We start from the raw sequence: 15,614 nt of genomic DNA, 5'->3' as shown, positions 1-15,614 counted from the left end.
GCCCCATCTGTTCGCTCGTCACGTTCTCCTGTCCCAGTAAAAGCAGCAACGCCCCTGCGCAACGTCAAATGTCAGCTAGGCCCAATTTCAGCCATCTTCCGGCCAATGCTCGCATTGAACAAAGCTCGGGCGAAGCAAGCAAGCAAGCAAGCAGACAGATGATCTATGATGAGTGCTCCCCATAAATTACGTCTACCTAGGTCTCCAACGAGCCACAGTGCCCATGAGTCTCGCCTCTGGCTCCGCGGTCTCTGCGTGTCGTAGTGAACCGCAGTGCTCCCCTTACTCCGCCCTTGACGTCATCATGTCTTGCCGATGACAGCTCCCCTCCGCGCAACCACAGTCACCTAACGTGCTTTCCGATGATGAAATGGCCGTGCCTGCTACAGATAGTGTAGCGATGGCGATGAGGTCAGCTCGCCTAATGGGTTCAAATGGTCTAGCAGCCAAAACCTCTCGTCAACAAAACCCATTGCTCCCCCGTACTCTTGACGAAAAGAAACACCAACAAGTCAATTCACATCGACTGAGCAAGAATAATCCAACACAACCACCATCCATCTTCTTCTTCAGTAGACCCAATCCTCTCAAAGCTCAATCACAATGTCTTTCTCCAACGCAGACACCGGAAACAAGACGGCTGATCCCTACAAGGCCGCCAACCTTGACAATGACGTCTCCGTTAAGGAGAAGGTCGAGACCTTTGTCAAGTTCGCCGAGAAGTCCAAGTTTGGAATGATGACCACCAGAGACGCCAAGTCGGGCGCGCTCGTCTCCCGCGCAATGGCTCTTGCTGCCACGGTTCGTTCCTGCCGAGCGTCTTAATCACGAGAGAAAACCTACTAACCACTTTGTCTAGGAAAACGGCGGTATCGATCTGCTCTTCCACACCAACACCGAGTCTCACAAGACGGACGAGATCGACAGCGACCCCCACATCAACATCGCCTTCATCAACAGTTCCGGCGACTGGGCGTCCGTCTCAGGTGTCTCCAGCGTTATTACCGACCGCTCGTTGGTCAAGAAGCACTACAGCCCCACCCTGAAGGCCTGGCTCGGCGATCTTGGTGACGGTACCCACGATGGCTCCGAGAACGATCCTCGCATTGGCATCATCCGTGTCAAGACTACCAGCATCACCTACGCCGTTAGCAACGCCACCATTGTCGGCAAGGTCGTCCAGCTGGCAGAGGGTGTCGTTACGGGCAACGCGGCTCAGGTCAACAAGTTGAGGGAGGTGTCGTCTCAGGAGGTGGAGCAGTATCGTTCCGCGGCTTCTTCTTCTTGATATGTCAGGACGGATCGGTAATGAAGAACATGTACAAATAGCACACAGCAGGGGGCCTATCGGGGGGACAGTACCAACCCGAATTACGGGATATGAATGATGACTATTGCTTCCCATATTCTGCGTTCCAGCTTTTATCAAACGTCTCCTTGTTGACAGCAAATTCGCGGATGTAATCACGCTCTAGCTCGTGCGCCCTTCTGCCAAGCAGTACCATGCTGTGCAACGGGCCTCCCAGGGCTTCGTCCGTGTCGCACAGCTCCTTCAATGTGCCAGCGACAAACTTTTCAGTCTTGCCTCCCACGCGCGCCGCTCCGATGGCCAGGCTGTCGGCGGTGTAAACACCTTCCTGCTTCTCTTCCTCGATCTCGAGCATCTGCGCGGCGCACTGGCCGACGGTCATGTAGCGCGGCGGCTGGTAGACCCTGCGGCCGCGGGCCATGTCCTCGAGGCTCTGCTCCTTGACCTTGATGTCGAGCAGCACAAGCGTGTGCAGACCAACATCGCGGTTCTCTTTGATGCGGTCGTAGAAGGACGCAGGCTTCCAGGTCTCGGTGAAGAAGACCATGGAGACGGTCTGGCCAAAGTTGTACAGCTGCAAGCCCGTGGCGCCGATACCGGACATGATGGAGGCGTTGGGAACGGTGCGGACGGGGATGCCGAGCTCGCGCGCGCGCAGGACGAGGTCGGTGTGCGTCGTGGCGCCAAAGGGGTCGCCGACGACGCAGAAGGCGACATCTTCGGTTTGGGCGTCCCGGAGGATCTCGTCGCTGTTGGACTCGACCATTTCGCGGTCGGCGACTACGATGTCGCGGCCATAGTAACTCTCCTACTAGGGGGGCAAAATAGAGGTGTTAGAGAACTCCCATGGTTGAGCCTCATTGTAAGACAGAAGATAAAGGGACAGACGAGTCAACGCACCAAGACGGCCTTGTCAACGAGGAGGATGCTGGTGTAGGCTTCGAGGTAGACCCTAGAGGCCTTCTTCACGACCTCGAGGCCCTTAACGGTGATGTCGGTCTCGTCCGACAGACCGAGGCCGACGAGGTACAGCATCTTGGATGGTAGTGTTTTGGGAAGGCCAAGAAGGATTAAAGATTCGGACACTCGTCGGTCGACAGTCACGAGGAACTCTCAAACGGGACTGGGAGCAGCTTTTTCTCTTCGCATCGTCTTGGATGGGGAGGCGGGCGGCGGGATGGATGGAGGGGTAGACGTTTTTTTTATTAGCGTTATAACCCCACCATCACACCCCTGGAGCCCCTGGACCTAGCCCAATCCCCTCCCTGCCTACCAAATTTCTCCTCTGAACCCCTGCAGCCTCGTCGGCTTTCTCCCTTCCCCGGGCTAGATATCCCCCCAAGGCATTAAATTCCATCATCGAACGCGTATGGAACCTGCTTCCATCTAGCCACCCAACGTGCAGTGCAGCAAGAGTTCCAGCACAACACCCTCCACCAGGACGATACGCGCGCCCTTCCCCTGTGCCGAAACCACAGACGCCTCACCACACACCATATCTTCGCGCAAATGGCCGACAAGAAAGGAAGCGCCTACGGCGCGCCGGCGGGCGACACCGACTTCCGCAAAACATGGGACCTTGACGAGTACGCCGCCAAGGCCAAGGACCGCGAGGCCAAGGAAAAGGAGGAGTCCAAGGCGCGATACGAGGCGAAGCTGGCCGGCAAGAAATACCACAAGCCCCTGACGGGCAACGAAACATTCACACAGGCGAGGCGCAACGTGCTGGACCTCAGCGCGCAGGTCGGCAAGACGCAGTTGGTGCCGGCGGGCGCGGGCGTGGGCAAGCGCGGGCGCGGCGCCGGCTTCTACTGCGAGCCCTGCGACCTTACGTTTAAGGACAACAAGCAGTACGTTGAGCACATGAACACGCCGCAGCACCTGGCCAACACGGGGCAGACGAACGAGGTGCGGCGCGCGACGGCCGACGAGGTACGGGAGCGCATCGAGTGGCACTGGCAGCGGATCCAAGACCTCGAGAAGGAGAAGGCGACGAGCCTACAGGAACGCCTCGCGCTGCGGGAGGAGGAGAGCCTGAAGGAGGCCGAGGAGCGGAGGCGCAAGAGGAAGGAGGCGGACGAGAAGAGGAGGGCGGAGAGGGAGGCAGCCGAGAAGGTTAAGCTCGAGTACGGGGAGGACGTGAGGATCGAGGGCGAGCACGACGAGGATGACATGATGGCGGCGATGGGCATCACCGGCTTCGGAGGGGCCAAGAAGAAATAATCTGATTGAGGGTTGGAGGGTTGGGTTTTGGTGGTGGAGAAAGGGGTTCGCGTGGTTCAAGAGTTGTATGATGTCGCAGGATGCAAAAATGATACCCTTGTTTGGCAGCGTGGAACAGCAGGCTGGTTCATCACGATGTTCGCCGGCGTTTTACGGTACCTATATGGCGGTGGCAGCACCGTCCGCCATACCGAAGCGGCAACCTCACCGGCTGGAGAGCTCGGTGTGTCTCGGTAAACACACATGGAGCTTATCCCCCGACACCTATCAAACCCCCTGCAGCTCGGGTAACGGGTAACCCCACACTCGCATTGGCTCCGATTTCGACGACCTCGACCATTCCTACCGTACCGCTGTCGGTTTGCCTGCCGCCATTTCCCTCCCCCTCCACCACTCCAAGCCCGCACTCGCCTCGCACGCGACAAACCGCTCCACGACACCGCGTTTGACCCTGCACACAACGATCTTGAGAACGACACCGGTACGACAACAACCACCCCAAATCCAACCGAGTCTCGCATCATTTCGTCTCGCCTCGTCTCTTCTGGTCCTGCGCCAGCGCGTGTACCTACTTCCCAGTGTCACCCACCGATCGAAATTCCAGACCCCTTCCCACTCCACCCCTCGAGAGGATACCCGATCGTAAAGCTTGACAAAGACTTTGCGCCGCCACAGAATCCACGATACCATGGCATCGTCTTCCGCCGCGGCGGCGTCGCTGCTGGGCCGGCAGCTCAAGGAGATGCAGACGGGCAAGGACATACCGGGGATATCGTGCGGTCTGGTCAACGACAACAATATCTTTGAGTGGGAGGTGATGCTCATGATCAGCGACGACTGCAAATACTACGGAGGTGCGACCTTTTCTTTCCTGCCCCTCAAAACAAATACAGCTTCCCTCGGGACACACTCGCCACCCTGCCCGTACATCTGCTAACCCCAACTTACCCTCGGAACAGGAGGCAACTTCCGCGCGCGCCTCGTTTTCCCGCCAAACTACCCGCTCATGCCGCCCTCTCTGACGTTCCAGACGCCGATCCCGTTCCACCCCAACATTTATCCCGACGGGCGGCTGTGCATCTCCATCCTGCACCCGCCGGAGGAGGACCAGTACGGCTACGAGGCGGCTTCGGAACGGTGGAGCCCGGTGCAGAGCCCCGAGACGATCCTGCTGAGCACCATCAGCCTCTTCCACGGGCCCAACGACGAGTCGCCAGCCAACGTCGAGGCTGCGCGCATGTTCCGCGAGGAGAGGGAGGGCAAGAATAAGGACTTCCGGAGGCGGTGCCGAGCCTGTGTCCGAGAGAGTCTGGGGGAGGACTGAGTTGCCTCTGTCTTGGGAGAGGGCAGAACAAAGCGGACGGAGGGGAAGAGGCAAAAATGAGGGCTGCCTCGAGGACTAACCTAGGCTGCGGCCGAGGGTGGATGGGTTCATGGGATGGTATGTATGGTACGGAGGCTGGGCGGAGTTGGGGTGAGACTGGACCTGCATCATGGCGTTTGGAGATATCAACAGCATATCAGGCTGGGCCGGCATTCAAATTGACGCCCTTTTGAGCTCTCACGGCACCCAACGTATTGGACAGCGGGATTTTGTACGAGTCCGAGGTCGCTCGTCGGACTCTTCTCCGTTGCTTGGATCGTCCTGAATTTTGCTTGCTTGGCGGCCTCTTTTATTTCCAGCGGGTTGCTTTATGTGCTGACAAATGTGACAGAGCGGGGCAGGCATCTAGTACCTACCTAAGTAACGTACCTAGAGAGTGGAATCGAGGGCTTGGGGAGCGGGAGGGGGCAGAGAGAAAAAGTGACTGACTTGGCCGGTGATCAAACAGTACGAACCAAGAACGGGCCAGCGAGAATGGAGCCGGCAGGAACGAGAGCTGCAGCACCCCTCGACCACCTTCTCCGTCGTTGGGAGAAGTGACACTTGACTGTTGATAAAGTGGACTCGGCCTTGGTCTGCTGGCCCAGGTTCTGGTCCTGTGTGGTACCTGCCGTCTCGTTGTGGCAGGCAGGCTGGCAGGCAGGCTTCACCTGTCCCCTTGGTCAAGACCACGCGCGTCACGAAGCGCCCCGGCCCACCTGGTGGCAACAAGCGCATTGCACGCTGCGAACCTATTCAGAGCGGACAAGACACTTTATAAAGGCCATCCTACGACGAGGAGAAAGACGGCCTCTTGAGCCAGTGTCCCGATCCTTGATGGCCTGAAGCTCGCAAACTACGCGCATCGTCCACGGCTGCCATCGTCTACTGCTGTCGCATGTACATTGCTACCGTTCAACAAAAGAAAGTCTTTCTGTCTCTCGGACTCGACAAGCGATCAGATCTTTTGCCCCGCCCCGCCCCGCCCCGCCGTGGTCCCCGGACACTGCTCCGTCGCCCTCCGGATAATTCTCTACTCCACCCGCCGCCTCTGATTGTGCTCCGCGTTCCTTGTACATAAATAACCCTGTTGCACTGTGTTCAGTCAATAGTTACGAAACACCCATCACTACCCCTGGCGTTTTTGCCATCAGACTCTAGACCAATTAAGATCAACAGAACAGGATATATCAATTGAGGTGGACGATGACCATACCTACGATGTGTATAGCTGGGTCACCGGTCCGCAGAAACCGGCTGCTCGCCCATTTTAGCAATGGGACCTGGCGCCTGAAAAAAATCACCGTAGTTAAGGTCGGGAAGAGCCGATATCGAATTCAACCACGAGGCGTCATAACTTGGTCAAGACGAGGAAAAATTTGCCGTAAAACGTTTATTGAATTACGTAGTTGGGTAGGCTTTTGCCTCCAGAGAGAACTTTTTTCTCTCATTGCCTATCTTGGTATAAAGGGAACCGTTTGTCATGTCCCCCGCTACTTAAAAAAACAAAGGGAATCATATCGCTGATGTGTTTGTCGCTGGAACTCCAAAAATAAATGAAAAATAAATGAAAGGGGGGTATCAGAATCAAGTTTGCTTAATCTTGGTAGCGCGTTTTGCAATGACGTTATCCGCCTCGTCGACCTGCAGTTGCAACGCAAGGGAGTCGGCGCCCTTGTACCTGCCCTTCTGCATCCATGTAAAATCGTGGCCAGTTTTGGTCTTTGCGCGAAAGGTCGCCTCGATATCGACATCGAGCTTGAAGATGGTGAAGAAGGAGCTGCCGACACAGTACTTGAAGGGGGGGCATTTGAGGTTGATGGTGGCAGTCTTGGTCAAGGTCTCGGATTCGGTTTCTTCCGTGCCCTTAATTGGTGACGCTGTCAGCATGTGTTCATTCAGGGATCAAAAGTGTGGGAAGTGCGGGATGGAGATGGGGAGATGGGGGGTCTTACAGTGGTCCTCGTGAATCCCCAGGTAAAGGCATTCGACGACTTGGCCTTGGTGACGAGTGGGACGCTAACCTCGGCCTCTATTGTATGAGTGGTCCCGATATTCCACATGTTCGACACGCTGACGGTGCGCGACTTGGTCACGGTGTCGGTCGTCCAGAGGGTGATGATCTGCTCAGCGGAGGAGTTGCGGTTGTCGACGATCTGGGAGCCAACCGTCATGGTCTGGCCGGGGCCGGCGGGCATGAAGTCGTTGGTGAAGCCGGAGTATGCGATGTTGCTGATGGATATGGACTGGAGTTCGTCGAGGAAGTCGAAGCCAATGTGGCCAAAGAGACCGACATCACAGTACTCCACGCGGATGCGGGCCAGGATTCCGGAACCGACGGGGACCTTGACCATGGGGGGCGGGTCTTTCAACGCCGTCGCATCCGCCGTGTACGACTTTCCGCTCTCCGTTGTGAAGCTGAAGCCGTGAAGGGTTCCCCTACTCTCCCGGATGCTGAACTCCTTGATTTTGTCGTTGGCGTCGAAAACGAAAACACCGGCATCGGTGCTGGTGTCTGTGAGGTTCTGCAAACAGCTCATCGGATTAGTCAGAGATTCAGAGAGGAGAGGGCATGAAGGATGGGATCTTACGGAGAGGATCTGGGTCGTGTTCCCAGTGGCACTGGTGACATTCATGGCACGAATGTTGGCTGCTCCCATGAACATCTGGATGCCGTTGACGGGTCCGTTGATCACTTGGGAGTGGCAGTTGGCCGAGTCGCTGTCTATAAGGTCGAGTTCGCCCACATCAATAGAAACAAAAGCATCCTTGGTAGTGACCGTAAGACTGCCTTGAATTGTGCTTGTGGGAGTGAGCTGGCGCTTCACTCTATGAGGTTCGGGCGTTGACCTCCGGCGTTCTGGACTGATCAAGGAGTCTTTTAGGCGCCGTAGACCTTCGTCATCGAGAGGGCCGTGGTGGATGACATTGGGCGTGATTTCGGCAATGGGCGCGTCGACAACTTTGACGGCTCGAGGGGCGAGATCGCCGATGGGGGAGGCGAGAGTAAGTCCATGGAGGAGAGTCGCGCCCAGCAATATATGCTTCAAAGAGAATGAGTGGTAAGACATGTTGAATTAGAAACGAATAGCAATGCGAAAAAGATTGACTGTATCAAACAGAACGACTGTGTTTGTGAAGAGCTGAGGGAGTGGCGAGAAACAGGGCTAATGGAGGTAGATGGTCCCGACTCTACCTATCTTATACGAGTCCACCTAATCACGCAAGATGTTTCTCTTATTCTAGGCACAAGCTTGGTATAGGTAATATCCATCCAAACGTCCACAGTGGTTCGTCTCAGATAGCTGATCACTTCCGAAATAGTTCTGATATGGACCGCTTTGGCCGGGTTGATGCTAGTCAGGCAACAAACGCAGGTGTGCGGGGATGGAATTGTAATTCCGCAAGTATGAATGAAAGACGTGGGGACCATATTAAAGTAGGACTGATATTGACTAGGAATAAGGGCCTTTTGCGTGCTGCCAGGCGCGTCTGTGCCTTGCATACTGCGCATCCCCTTCTCTTCCCCCCCAAAACCCAAATGTTTTCTATTACAACATTGTGGAGGGCGATGGGCGTCACCTGGTGGTAGATCTCCAATGTTTTTGGAGAAAACGCGTGAGGAGTGGACCGGATGGCCGCGGATGACGCTATCCAGCATTCTTGAATGACGCGAGGTGTTGCTGTGTAGACCTTTCATCTTGGACTGACTTGAAAACAATAGTTGAACGGACACTTTTCTCCGGTAAAATTAAGGCTGAAAGGGTTCCCGATTGCCGGTCCGCATTACAGCATGTGTGTACTGGGAATGGAAGCTTCGGCAGGATGACTTGAACGGAGGCAAGTTAAGAAAGGGTCGCAGCCGGTTGGCCATCCGGGGAGTGCTCCACACCACTGTCGGCGGCAGACCGATTACCTCGCAACAACGGGTTCTGAGTAGTAAGCGTACTTTCGCCTTCGTTTTAGCCTATAACGGCTTCCATGGAGTTGCCGGCCACGAGGCGCGCTTGGGGCAAAACAATCTTGGTGCCATCCCGAGGACGCCCAATGATGTCGCTTCGTGGCTTGTCGAAACGGGAGGACCTCATCCGATGTTTCTTGACTCGCCCAGCGGCCTCGTCGGGCGTGCTCATCTTGGTATGGAAACATAATCATTGTCATGTTGGAGTCCCAGCGTTTGTCTTAATCTTGGCATTAAGGTTAATGGCAATGGGTTCCTAGTCCACAATCTAGGGAAACCCAGACGGTTAGTACAGCCCCGGCCCAATTCGACGTGCGGACGAATCGTAGTACGGCATTGCACCACGTACCTGTAGGACATTGGCCTTGGGCCCAGACTCTTCACCAACACCAGCTGATATTGGGTTTCACAGTTAACTACGAGCTCTGCTCTGAAGACGACGAACCCAAAGCGGAAGGTCGTTTGCTCGCGAGATCCTAGGTCTGGTAAAGATGTGCATTTGCAATTACTCTAGATATCCTAGTCATGTCATGACCAATCGCATGGCCGCGGGGATGCCGCGCATGTCACGCCATCGGTTTACATGGGCTGCCGCCCCGATGCGTCAACACATTCTATTGATCGCGAGCAGCCGTCTGCTGCGTGAACAGGTATGATTGGTTGGAATCTTGGAGTTGGAACTACAGTAAGGAGACGTCATGCTGTGGCAGCTGTGTCGATACTGTTATGGAAGTTGTGGGCAGGATAACGATCTCCAAACCCACCGTCATGTCAATCTTGGCGACTGTCATACCAAAACACGAATGGCCAAAGCATCTCTCAGGCTGGGCTCGCAGAATCATCGCTTCTTTCCCCGCGATGATCGTTCTTAGAGTTGAGTAATCCCCAGATTCTTGCTGTTGTACGCTGATCGGTCGTGGTGCATGCATCCCACCCTGATGTTGCACTACCCGCAGCGTGTCCAGATGGCGGAGAGGCAGTGTCAGATCCCACAACGAAATTTTGTGGGAAGGGGAAAAAACCATGGAGGCGAATGCGAGAAACGACGGAGATACTTTTCTACGACGCTGAAAGAAGCAGTGATCGCCCGAGTTGACGCAATTTGAGTGGAAGCTTATCGACTGACAGTACTTGCGCATAGCTCAATCTGAGACACCAATGGCCAGGTTGCCCCTACTTCCATTTGATCAGATGCAATTTCCTGAGTCAGTAGACAAAATCTTTCACGGCTGTTTGGGTGGACAGACTGCTGAATCCGCTGAGTTCGTGAGTCAACATGAACTTCCAATTCAGCGAAAAGCGTACGCATTTCTCAATGACTCGAAATGGTGTCGGTGTTAACCCGAAGTGAAGACATTGTGTCACCCACTGGACCGTTTTCGAACTCACCGATACCATCAGCGTTCAGTACCATAGGGTTGGTAGCCGTGACTATCCTTGAGAGACCGAGAAATACTTAATTACATCTTTTACTGAATTAGAGTTTCTAACTTGACAATCACAATCAGCTGGGCTCATGTGACTGCAGACGTCTGACCAAAGCAAGTCGAAGCGATCATGTGGTCCTACGGAACTTCACTCCGATTATTGGGCGTGATACAGCCGAATAGCGTGATTGGCTCAATTATGAATTGACTAGGAACTGCATTCGTCTGAACCCAACCACCTAAGAGTCTCCTGGGATGAACCAAACTCCATGTTGGCCTCCACATCACTGACAGAGTAGCCAACCGATTACATTGTCCTGATTCTCTTATCCACTAGTTCATTAGGCTGGAAGCACTCCGCGGAATTTCCCCGTTTTTGGCAACGTGGTCGGGGCTGCTCTGCTCACATATCACGTATTTTATAATAGTAACAACAGCAGCCTATAACATTCTCAACGCGTCTTCGTTGATTACTACCATATCTGCCTCCTTATCTTTACAAGGAATTCTGCGAAGGCCATTTCGGTCTTTCGTTCGTACTAACTGCTTCCCAGGGAAAAGAGACGGTAAGATTCATTAAAGGCTTCTTGCCAAGCAAGTCGGTGTTAGCCATGCGACCTTTCGGTACCAAGCTGTCTTGTCGGCCTGGGACAGCCTCAGACATACGGCACACGCCAATGATCGAGGGAAGAAGTGCAGATCTAAAAGAGCTTGTTTCTGATACTGAAACAATGTTTCTTCCACACTACAGGGAGATTTCGCTTTGGGCAGGCTCTGTTAGCTTTGATCAGCAAAAGTCATCCGCCTCAACACTGGAGAGCGTATTGAGGAAAAGCCGAGACGGTAATCACTCAAATTGTTCCTAAACTTGACCTAGCTATTCATGTGAGTTTAAATGTTAACAAAAGTCGTTTAGTATCTGCCCAATGTTGGACATCTCAATGTCAAAAATGAACTCATTTGGAAGCAACTTCAAATTGCTGAAATGTGCCCTGAGTGCCACAGCAAACGGCCCATCACGGTCAGGTTCCAAGGCCTCGGACTAAATCTAAAATGTCACTGGTTCTTTAGCTGACGCCAAAAATGATTTGTTTCATATTGCGGGGTAAAGCTTTTCTGAGCTCATTCCAGAACTGCGACGTGTGATACTCCCATGGAGGCTCATGAAAATGCATGACTTTAAACAGTCTTTCCGCACTTCTGCGCGTTGTATCAAACGATGTCTCATACTTGATATATCTGCCCGCTTCTGCGATGGCGGAAACGCCGGGTGTTAAGCTCTCCTCTTTGAGTGTCACGAGTCCAGTAGGGTACCACCGGTTGCCCAGACCTTGAAGGATGCGGACATCGGAGTGGAAGATACCTGTGGCGGACTATCTCGACGGACCCCTGAAATAGCCCCCAGGACACCGATGGCCCTCGAAGCTCCGCCTAGGGGATCTTTATGGGTATATATAGGCCCTCAGCTTTCTAGCCTAGGGAAGAAGAAGAAGGCTAGAGATGAATCCAGTCGCCCATTATCCCCTATATTTTGTCTTACCCCTTCGCTCTGTATAGCGAACCTGTCATTGAGGTACCCGACTGGTAGGTTGGTATCTAATCAACACCGTATGGAGCGCGGAGTTCTCACTTGGGAAACATCATTAGCAAGTCTGAGGAGGGCGTGTCCTTCTGATTTGACCTGCCCCTTCTGCCAAAGCCCGAAATAGGGTCGAGCCCGTCTCTGAAGGTGGAAGCCTTCAACGTATAGAATGTGATAATTTGATCCGGTACATGTATGTGGCGTGTAACTGCTGTATCAGACCATAAAGTGAGTCATCAAGTGGCTTGAGCATCGTTGGAGACTGGCGATGTTCAAAACAAGTCCACCCATGTCAGAGCCGCCATACACAGTGAAGAGGTCAACTGAAGAATAGGACTGGTTAAGTGATTGAATCCATCTCTGGCCTGCTTCTTCCTAACGACTGGAAGACGAAAGCCAATATGTAGAAATAAAGGCTTCCTAGGCGGAGCTTCGAGGGGGGGGGGGGAGCCAATGCCCCGAAGTCCTATCTTGTTCCCCTTTATGAAGATCTGTTGAGACCGTCCGTTAAGGGAGTTTTCCACTCCTATATCCGAATTCTTCAAAGTCTGGGTAACCGGCGGTAACCTACTGGGCTCGTGACAACCCAACAACCTGACCGATAACTCAACTAAATGGGGTAGAACCGGAGTGAAAAACTCTCGTTCTTTCTATGAATTGGAATTCAGCACAATTGGAGCTCACGTAACTGCGTTTTTTAGCCTTTAACTCCGTTCACTAATCTCGCCATCCTTCTATCCGTAAGAGTGAAAAACGTTTCTTCCGCATGAAGCATGAATGTCAGCCATTCTATAGATATAATGAGTAAGGCTTTTTCATTGAATTTGATGGCAACGAGGCTCTTACAGCCCATTATGAATGATAAATAACGAATTTGTTGAGAGAAAAGTGATATAGTACCAATGATATGCCTCATGTTCTTGGCGCCCAACATAACAATATTATGATCAGGAGGGGTTTATGTTTACATTTTTTAAACGTACTCAGACCTAATGACTATTTCAAAAGAGATAAAAAGACAAGTCAACGATTTCTGTACGATTTGAATATATATCTTGGCACTCCAGGGCAATATGAAGCATCCACGTATCGCAACCACAAAGCCACAACACGAGAGTCGCCATGATGATTGCCAACACGTGGTAGAGTATGATTAATTTCGAAGGCGGCAGGGGAAGCAGTTGTCCAGTGAGCAAGATGCCGTCGCCAAGAAAGACCGCGAAAAGTGAAATTTTCTGATCAAATATTATAAACACAGAGGGAGAGTCTGTTGTCGCTGGTTTGGACAAAGGTACTAATTAGGAGACAAACTTCATTGAACAGTGATTGCTGTGACATTTTGACCATGGACAGTAACATGAAATAACACTATAAGAAGAACGACAAGAAGTTTATGGTCGAAGGCTTCAATGTGGCCCAAGAATCTAGAACGATTGCTTTCGTTTCGGACTTCCACCGCCCGCTTGTCCCGAGTGCTATCCGTTGAGAAACTGGAAAGTCCCGAAGACCCCTCAAAGGTTCAACATGATTCGAAGTTTCTCGAAGAGCTCGTCCGTCATTTCCTCGTGCTCGATGCAGGCCGGGCCGCAGACAACCGGAGCGACAGAACCGTTAACGGCATGTGTGATAGTCGTTGCGAGAGCCATGCAGACAGGTGGCAAGCCATCGAGGCGGATGTGGTCGTCGCCCAAGGAGCTCGTGACATTGACCGTGGACTTGCGGATTTCGACGTAGCATTCCTTCCAGTTGGGTTGCCAAGCAACTGGCAAAGACAACTCAGCGTCCTTGACGCGCTTGACATCGTTATCGATCTCGCGGGCCATGTTGCGAGCATGCGAAATGGCGCCGAGGCGGTTACAGGCCCTGTAGCCGGGGCAGAAGATCCAAGGCGTGTCGGCTGCTGGACTTTTCTTGCTATCCCACTCGCCCGAATTGATGCTATTTCCCCCTGCGTTCTGCCACTGACTTGACTTGTTCTTTCCTGCGGTTCTTTCGTCGCCGCTAAATGTTGTCCCCACAGGCTTACCGATGGCTGGCGAAGCGAAGACGACCTGAAAGAAAGAAACCAGGGTGATGAAAAAGACGAGACGTAGGGAGGTAGGCATCTTGGAAGATTTTGAATGTTCGAGAGGAAGGCGACGAAAGATAAACATGTGTGGTCAAATAGAGAACGCGAGAATGGTATTCGTTCCGGAGAAGAGGATATGGGAGAGAAATTAAGTGCTACCGAAGCTGTTCTTATAATCATTGCGACTCCAGAGAATTCGGCCATGACAAAAGAGGATGGTGACAAGTATGTCATCAATACAAGCTGCATGAGACTGACGTGACATGAGCCAGCGGCCTGCAGAGGCTTACAGGTTTGTTGGCAAACCATCGTTTCAAAGAATACATGTTGGTATCAAAGGTCACTCGAGTGAAAACGAATTGCTCAATAGGTATGAGGTTATTCGTGGATTCGTTGGGTGGGTAGAAGGAAGGGTCTAACTGAAGGGTAGCAGCAATCGACGAAGGCCGTGACATGGCTGGCCAGACGGACCTACTCTAACGGAGGTGGATCCGTATGATCTGATTGGCCCAGCCAGGCCGTCGTCTCCATTTTCCCATCGAACCCGATCGGCATTCCAACAATACCAAACTGAAATCGACTTCTCTGAAGTTCAATGGTCAGAGCTAGGGCACTGGGTAAACAGACCGATTCCCAATCTACCAAACAATCAGAAGGACTGGCAAAAGGAGTCTTGGCAAGCTAAGCCCATTTGTTGTCAGTCACACCGCAGAGCTAAGGGAGGGCACTTTTGATTGAGGTAGACAAAAGGGGCGACCGACGAACGACGGACGACTCTGGCATGGACGACGCACTGGTAGCAAACCTGCAAGGGGGAAATATTCGAAATTACAAGCGCAATCATGCTGCCAGAGCCGACAAACCTTCCAGACCGTTCGAAGCAGAGCTCTGTTGCTTTGTTGTGTTACAGACAGATGGTCATGAATGGCCGAAGTGGGCCGCCTCTCATTTTTGTTTTGCGTACTCAAGTGCATTGTTTCCGGCAGATTCTTAGATATGACACATTGTCGAGGTTAAGGACAATGCAAAACAGTCTGGATCGAGATCCTCAAACGAGAGAAGATGTGTAAGCAATACTGTGATGAAAAGGCAACGCCCTCTCCAACTATAGCTGCTAGGAAACATCTACAGCCTCTTAAGAACCGGTAGAAAATATCTTTGCAAGTTGGTAAAGAGTGAGTGTGGCTGGGAAAGTAATTTTCAGTGTTCAGAGTTGAATAGTAATCAAGTTGCACGCACATTAGAAGGAATTTCAAGCATGCTATATGCATCCCTGTTTAGTAGCATGTATTCTAGCCTGACTAAGTGCTTAGTGTCTCACTACCTTCTAGCAATCCGTATTAAGTGACAAGCAGGTAGCAGATTTTAGATAATGTATGCGATGCAGGGATAGTCAGCCTGTTCTTACATGATACCTCGATACGAGGCCGTCGGACACTAGTCAATGACACCTAGCAAGGGCATTCATTCATTCTCTCACTGGTGGAGATGATTCACCCACCACCCATGTCGTCATGTGCTTGGAAAGTTGAACCAGTTCGGTTCGTAAGGAGCCAAAGCGACTTTCACTTTGCAGAGTGACACAAAGGATAGAGCAACAGCAGAACCTTTTCCAATCGCCTAAAATACCTCAAATCTATAAAGGGAATCGAGTACGGCTTACCCACTAGGTCCAGCCCAG

The 15,614-nt window shown here is 52.5% G+C and overlaps 6 protein-coding genes across 6 annotated transcripts; 3 read left to right on the top strand and 3 right to left on the bottom strand.

Annotated features, from left to right (window-relative positions):
* Positions 1 to 477: 477 nt before the first annotated feature.
* CDEST_11015 (Putative general stress protein, FMN-binding split barrel) lies at positions 478 to 1,367 on the top strand. The gene is made up of 2 exons (XM_062927171.1): positions 478 to 801; positions 860 to 1,367. The coding sequence occupies exons 1-2, from the start codon at positions 604 to 606 to the stop codon at positions 1,286 to 1,288; spliced, it is 627 nt and encodes a 208-aa protein (XP_062783222.1). The 5' UTR covers positions 478 to 603; the 3' UTR covers positions 1,289 to 1,367.
* A 1-nt stretch (position 1,368) lies between these two features.
* On the bottom strand, positions 1,369 to 2,484 carry CDEST_11014 (Putative tetrapyrrole methylase, diphthine synthase, tetrapyrrole methylase, subdomain 2). Its single transcript, XM_062927170.1, has 2 exons — positions 2,210 to 2,484; positions 1,369 to 2,117 (listed from the first exon to the last, which is right to left on the bottom strand). Exons 1-2 carry the CDS (start codon positions 2,342 to 2,344, stop codon positions 1,392 to 1,394), a joined length of 861 nt encoding a protein of 286 aa, XP_062783221.1. The 5' UTR covers positions 2,345 to 2,484; the 3' UTR covers positions 1,369 to 1,391.
* A 139-nt stretch (positions 2,485 to 2,623) lies between these two features.
* On the top strand, positions 2,624 to 3,532 carry CDEST_11013 (Putative U4/U6.U5 small nuclear ribonucleoprotein component Snu23; the record flags this gene model as incomplete). The annotated part of the gene is made up of 1 exon (XM_062927169.1): positions 2,624 to 3,532. Exon 1 carries the CDS (start codon positions 2,819 to 2,821, stop codon positions 3,530 to 3,532), a length of 714 nt encoding a protein of 237 aa, XP_062783220.1. The 5' UTR covers positions 2,624 to 2,818.
* Positions 3,533 to 3,770: 238 nt separating this feature from the next.
* Positions 3,771 to 5,162, top strand: CDEST_11012 (Putative ubiquitin-conjugating enzyme E2, ubiquitin-conjugating enzyme/RWD). Its single transcript, XM_062927168.1, has 2 exons — positions 3,771 to 4,386; positions 4,492 to 5,162. Exons 1-2 carry the CDS (start codon positions 4,221 to 4,223, stop codon positions 4,854 to 4,856), a joined length of 531 nt encoding a protein of 176 aa, XP_062783219.1. The 5' UTR covers positions 3,771 to 4,220; the 3' UTR covers positions 4,857 to 5,162.
* Positions 5,163 to 6,324: 1,162 nt separating this feature from the next.
* CDEST_11011 (uncharacterized protein) lies at positions 6,325 to 8,065 on the bottom strand. The gene is made up of 3 exons (XM_062927167.1): positions 7,487 to 8,065; positions 6,851 to 7,420; positions 6,325 to 6,761 (listed from the first exon to the last, which is right to left on the bottom strand). Exons 1-3 carry the CDS (start codon positions 7,964 to 7,966, stop codon positions 6,483 to 6,485), a joined length of 1,329 nt encoding a protein of 442 aa, XP_062783218.1. The 5' UTR covers positions 7,967 to 8,065; the 3' UTR covers positions 6,325 to 6,482.
* A 5,311-nt stretch (positions 8,066 to 13,376) lies between these two features.
* On the bottom strand, positions 13,377 to 13,970 carry CDEST_11010 (uncharacterized protein; the record flags this gene model as incomplete). Its single annotated transcript, XM_062927166.1, has 1 exon — positions 13,377 to 13,970. The coding sequence occupies one exon, from the start codon at positions 13,968 to 13,970 to the stop codon at positions 13,377 to 13,379; it is 594 nt and encodes a 197-aa protein (XP_062783217.1).
* Between the last annotated feature and the right edge of the window lie 1,644 nt (positions 13,971 to 15,614).

This window comes from Colletotrichum destructivum, chromosome 7 (assembly GCF_034447905.1).
Source record: "Colletotrichum destructivum chromosome 7, complete sequence".
Taxonomy (NCBI): domain Eukaryota; kingdom Fungi; phylum Ascomycota; class Sordariomycetes; order Glomerellales; family Glomerellaceae; genus Colletotrichum; species Colletotrichum destructivum.
The sequence above is the reverse complement of the archived record's forward strand: the minus strand, read 5'-3'. Positions and strand labels throughout refer to the sequence as shown.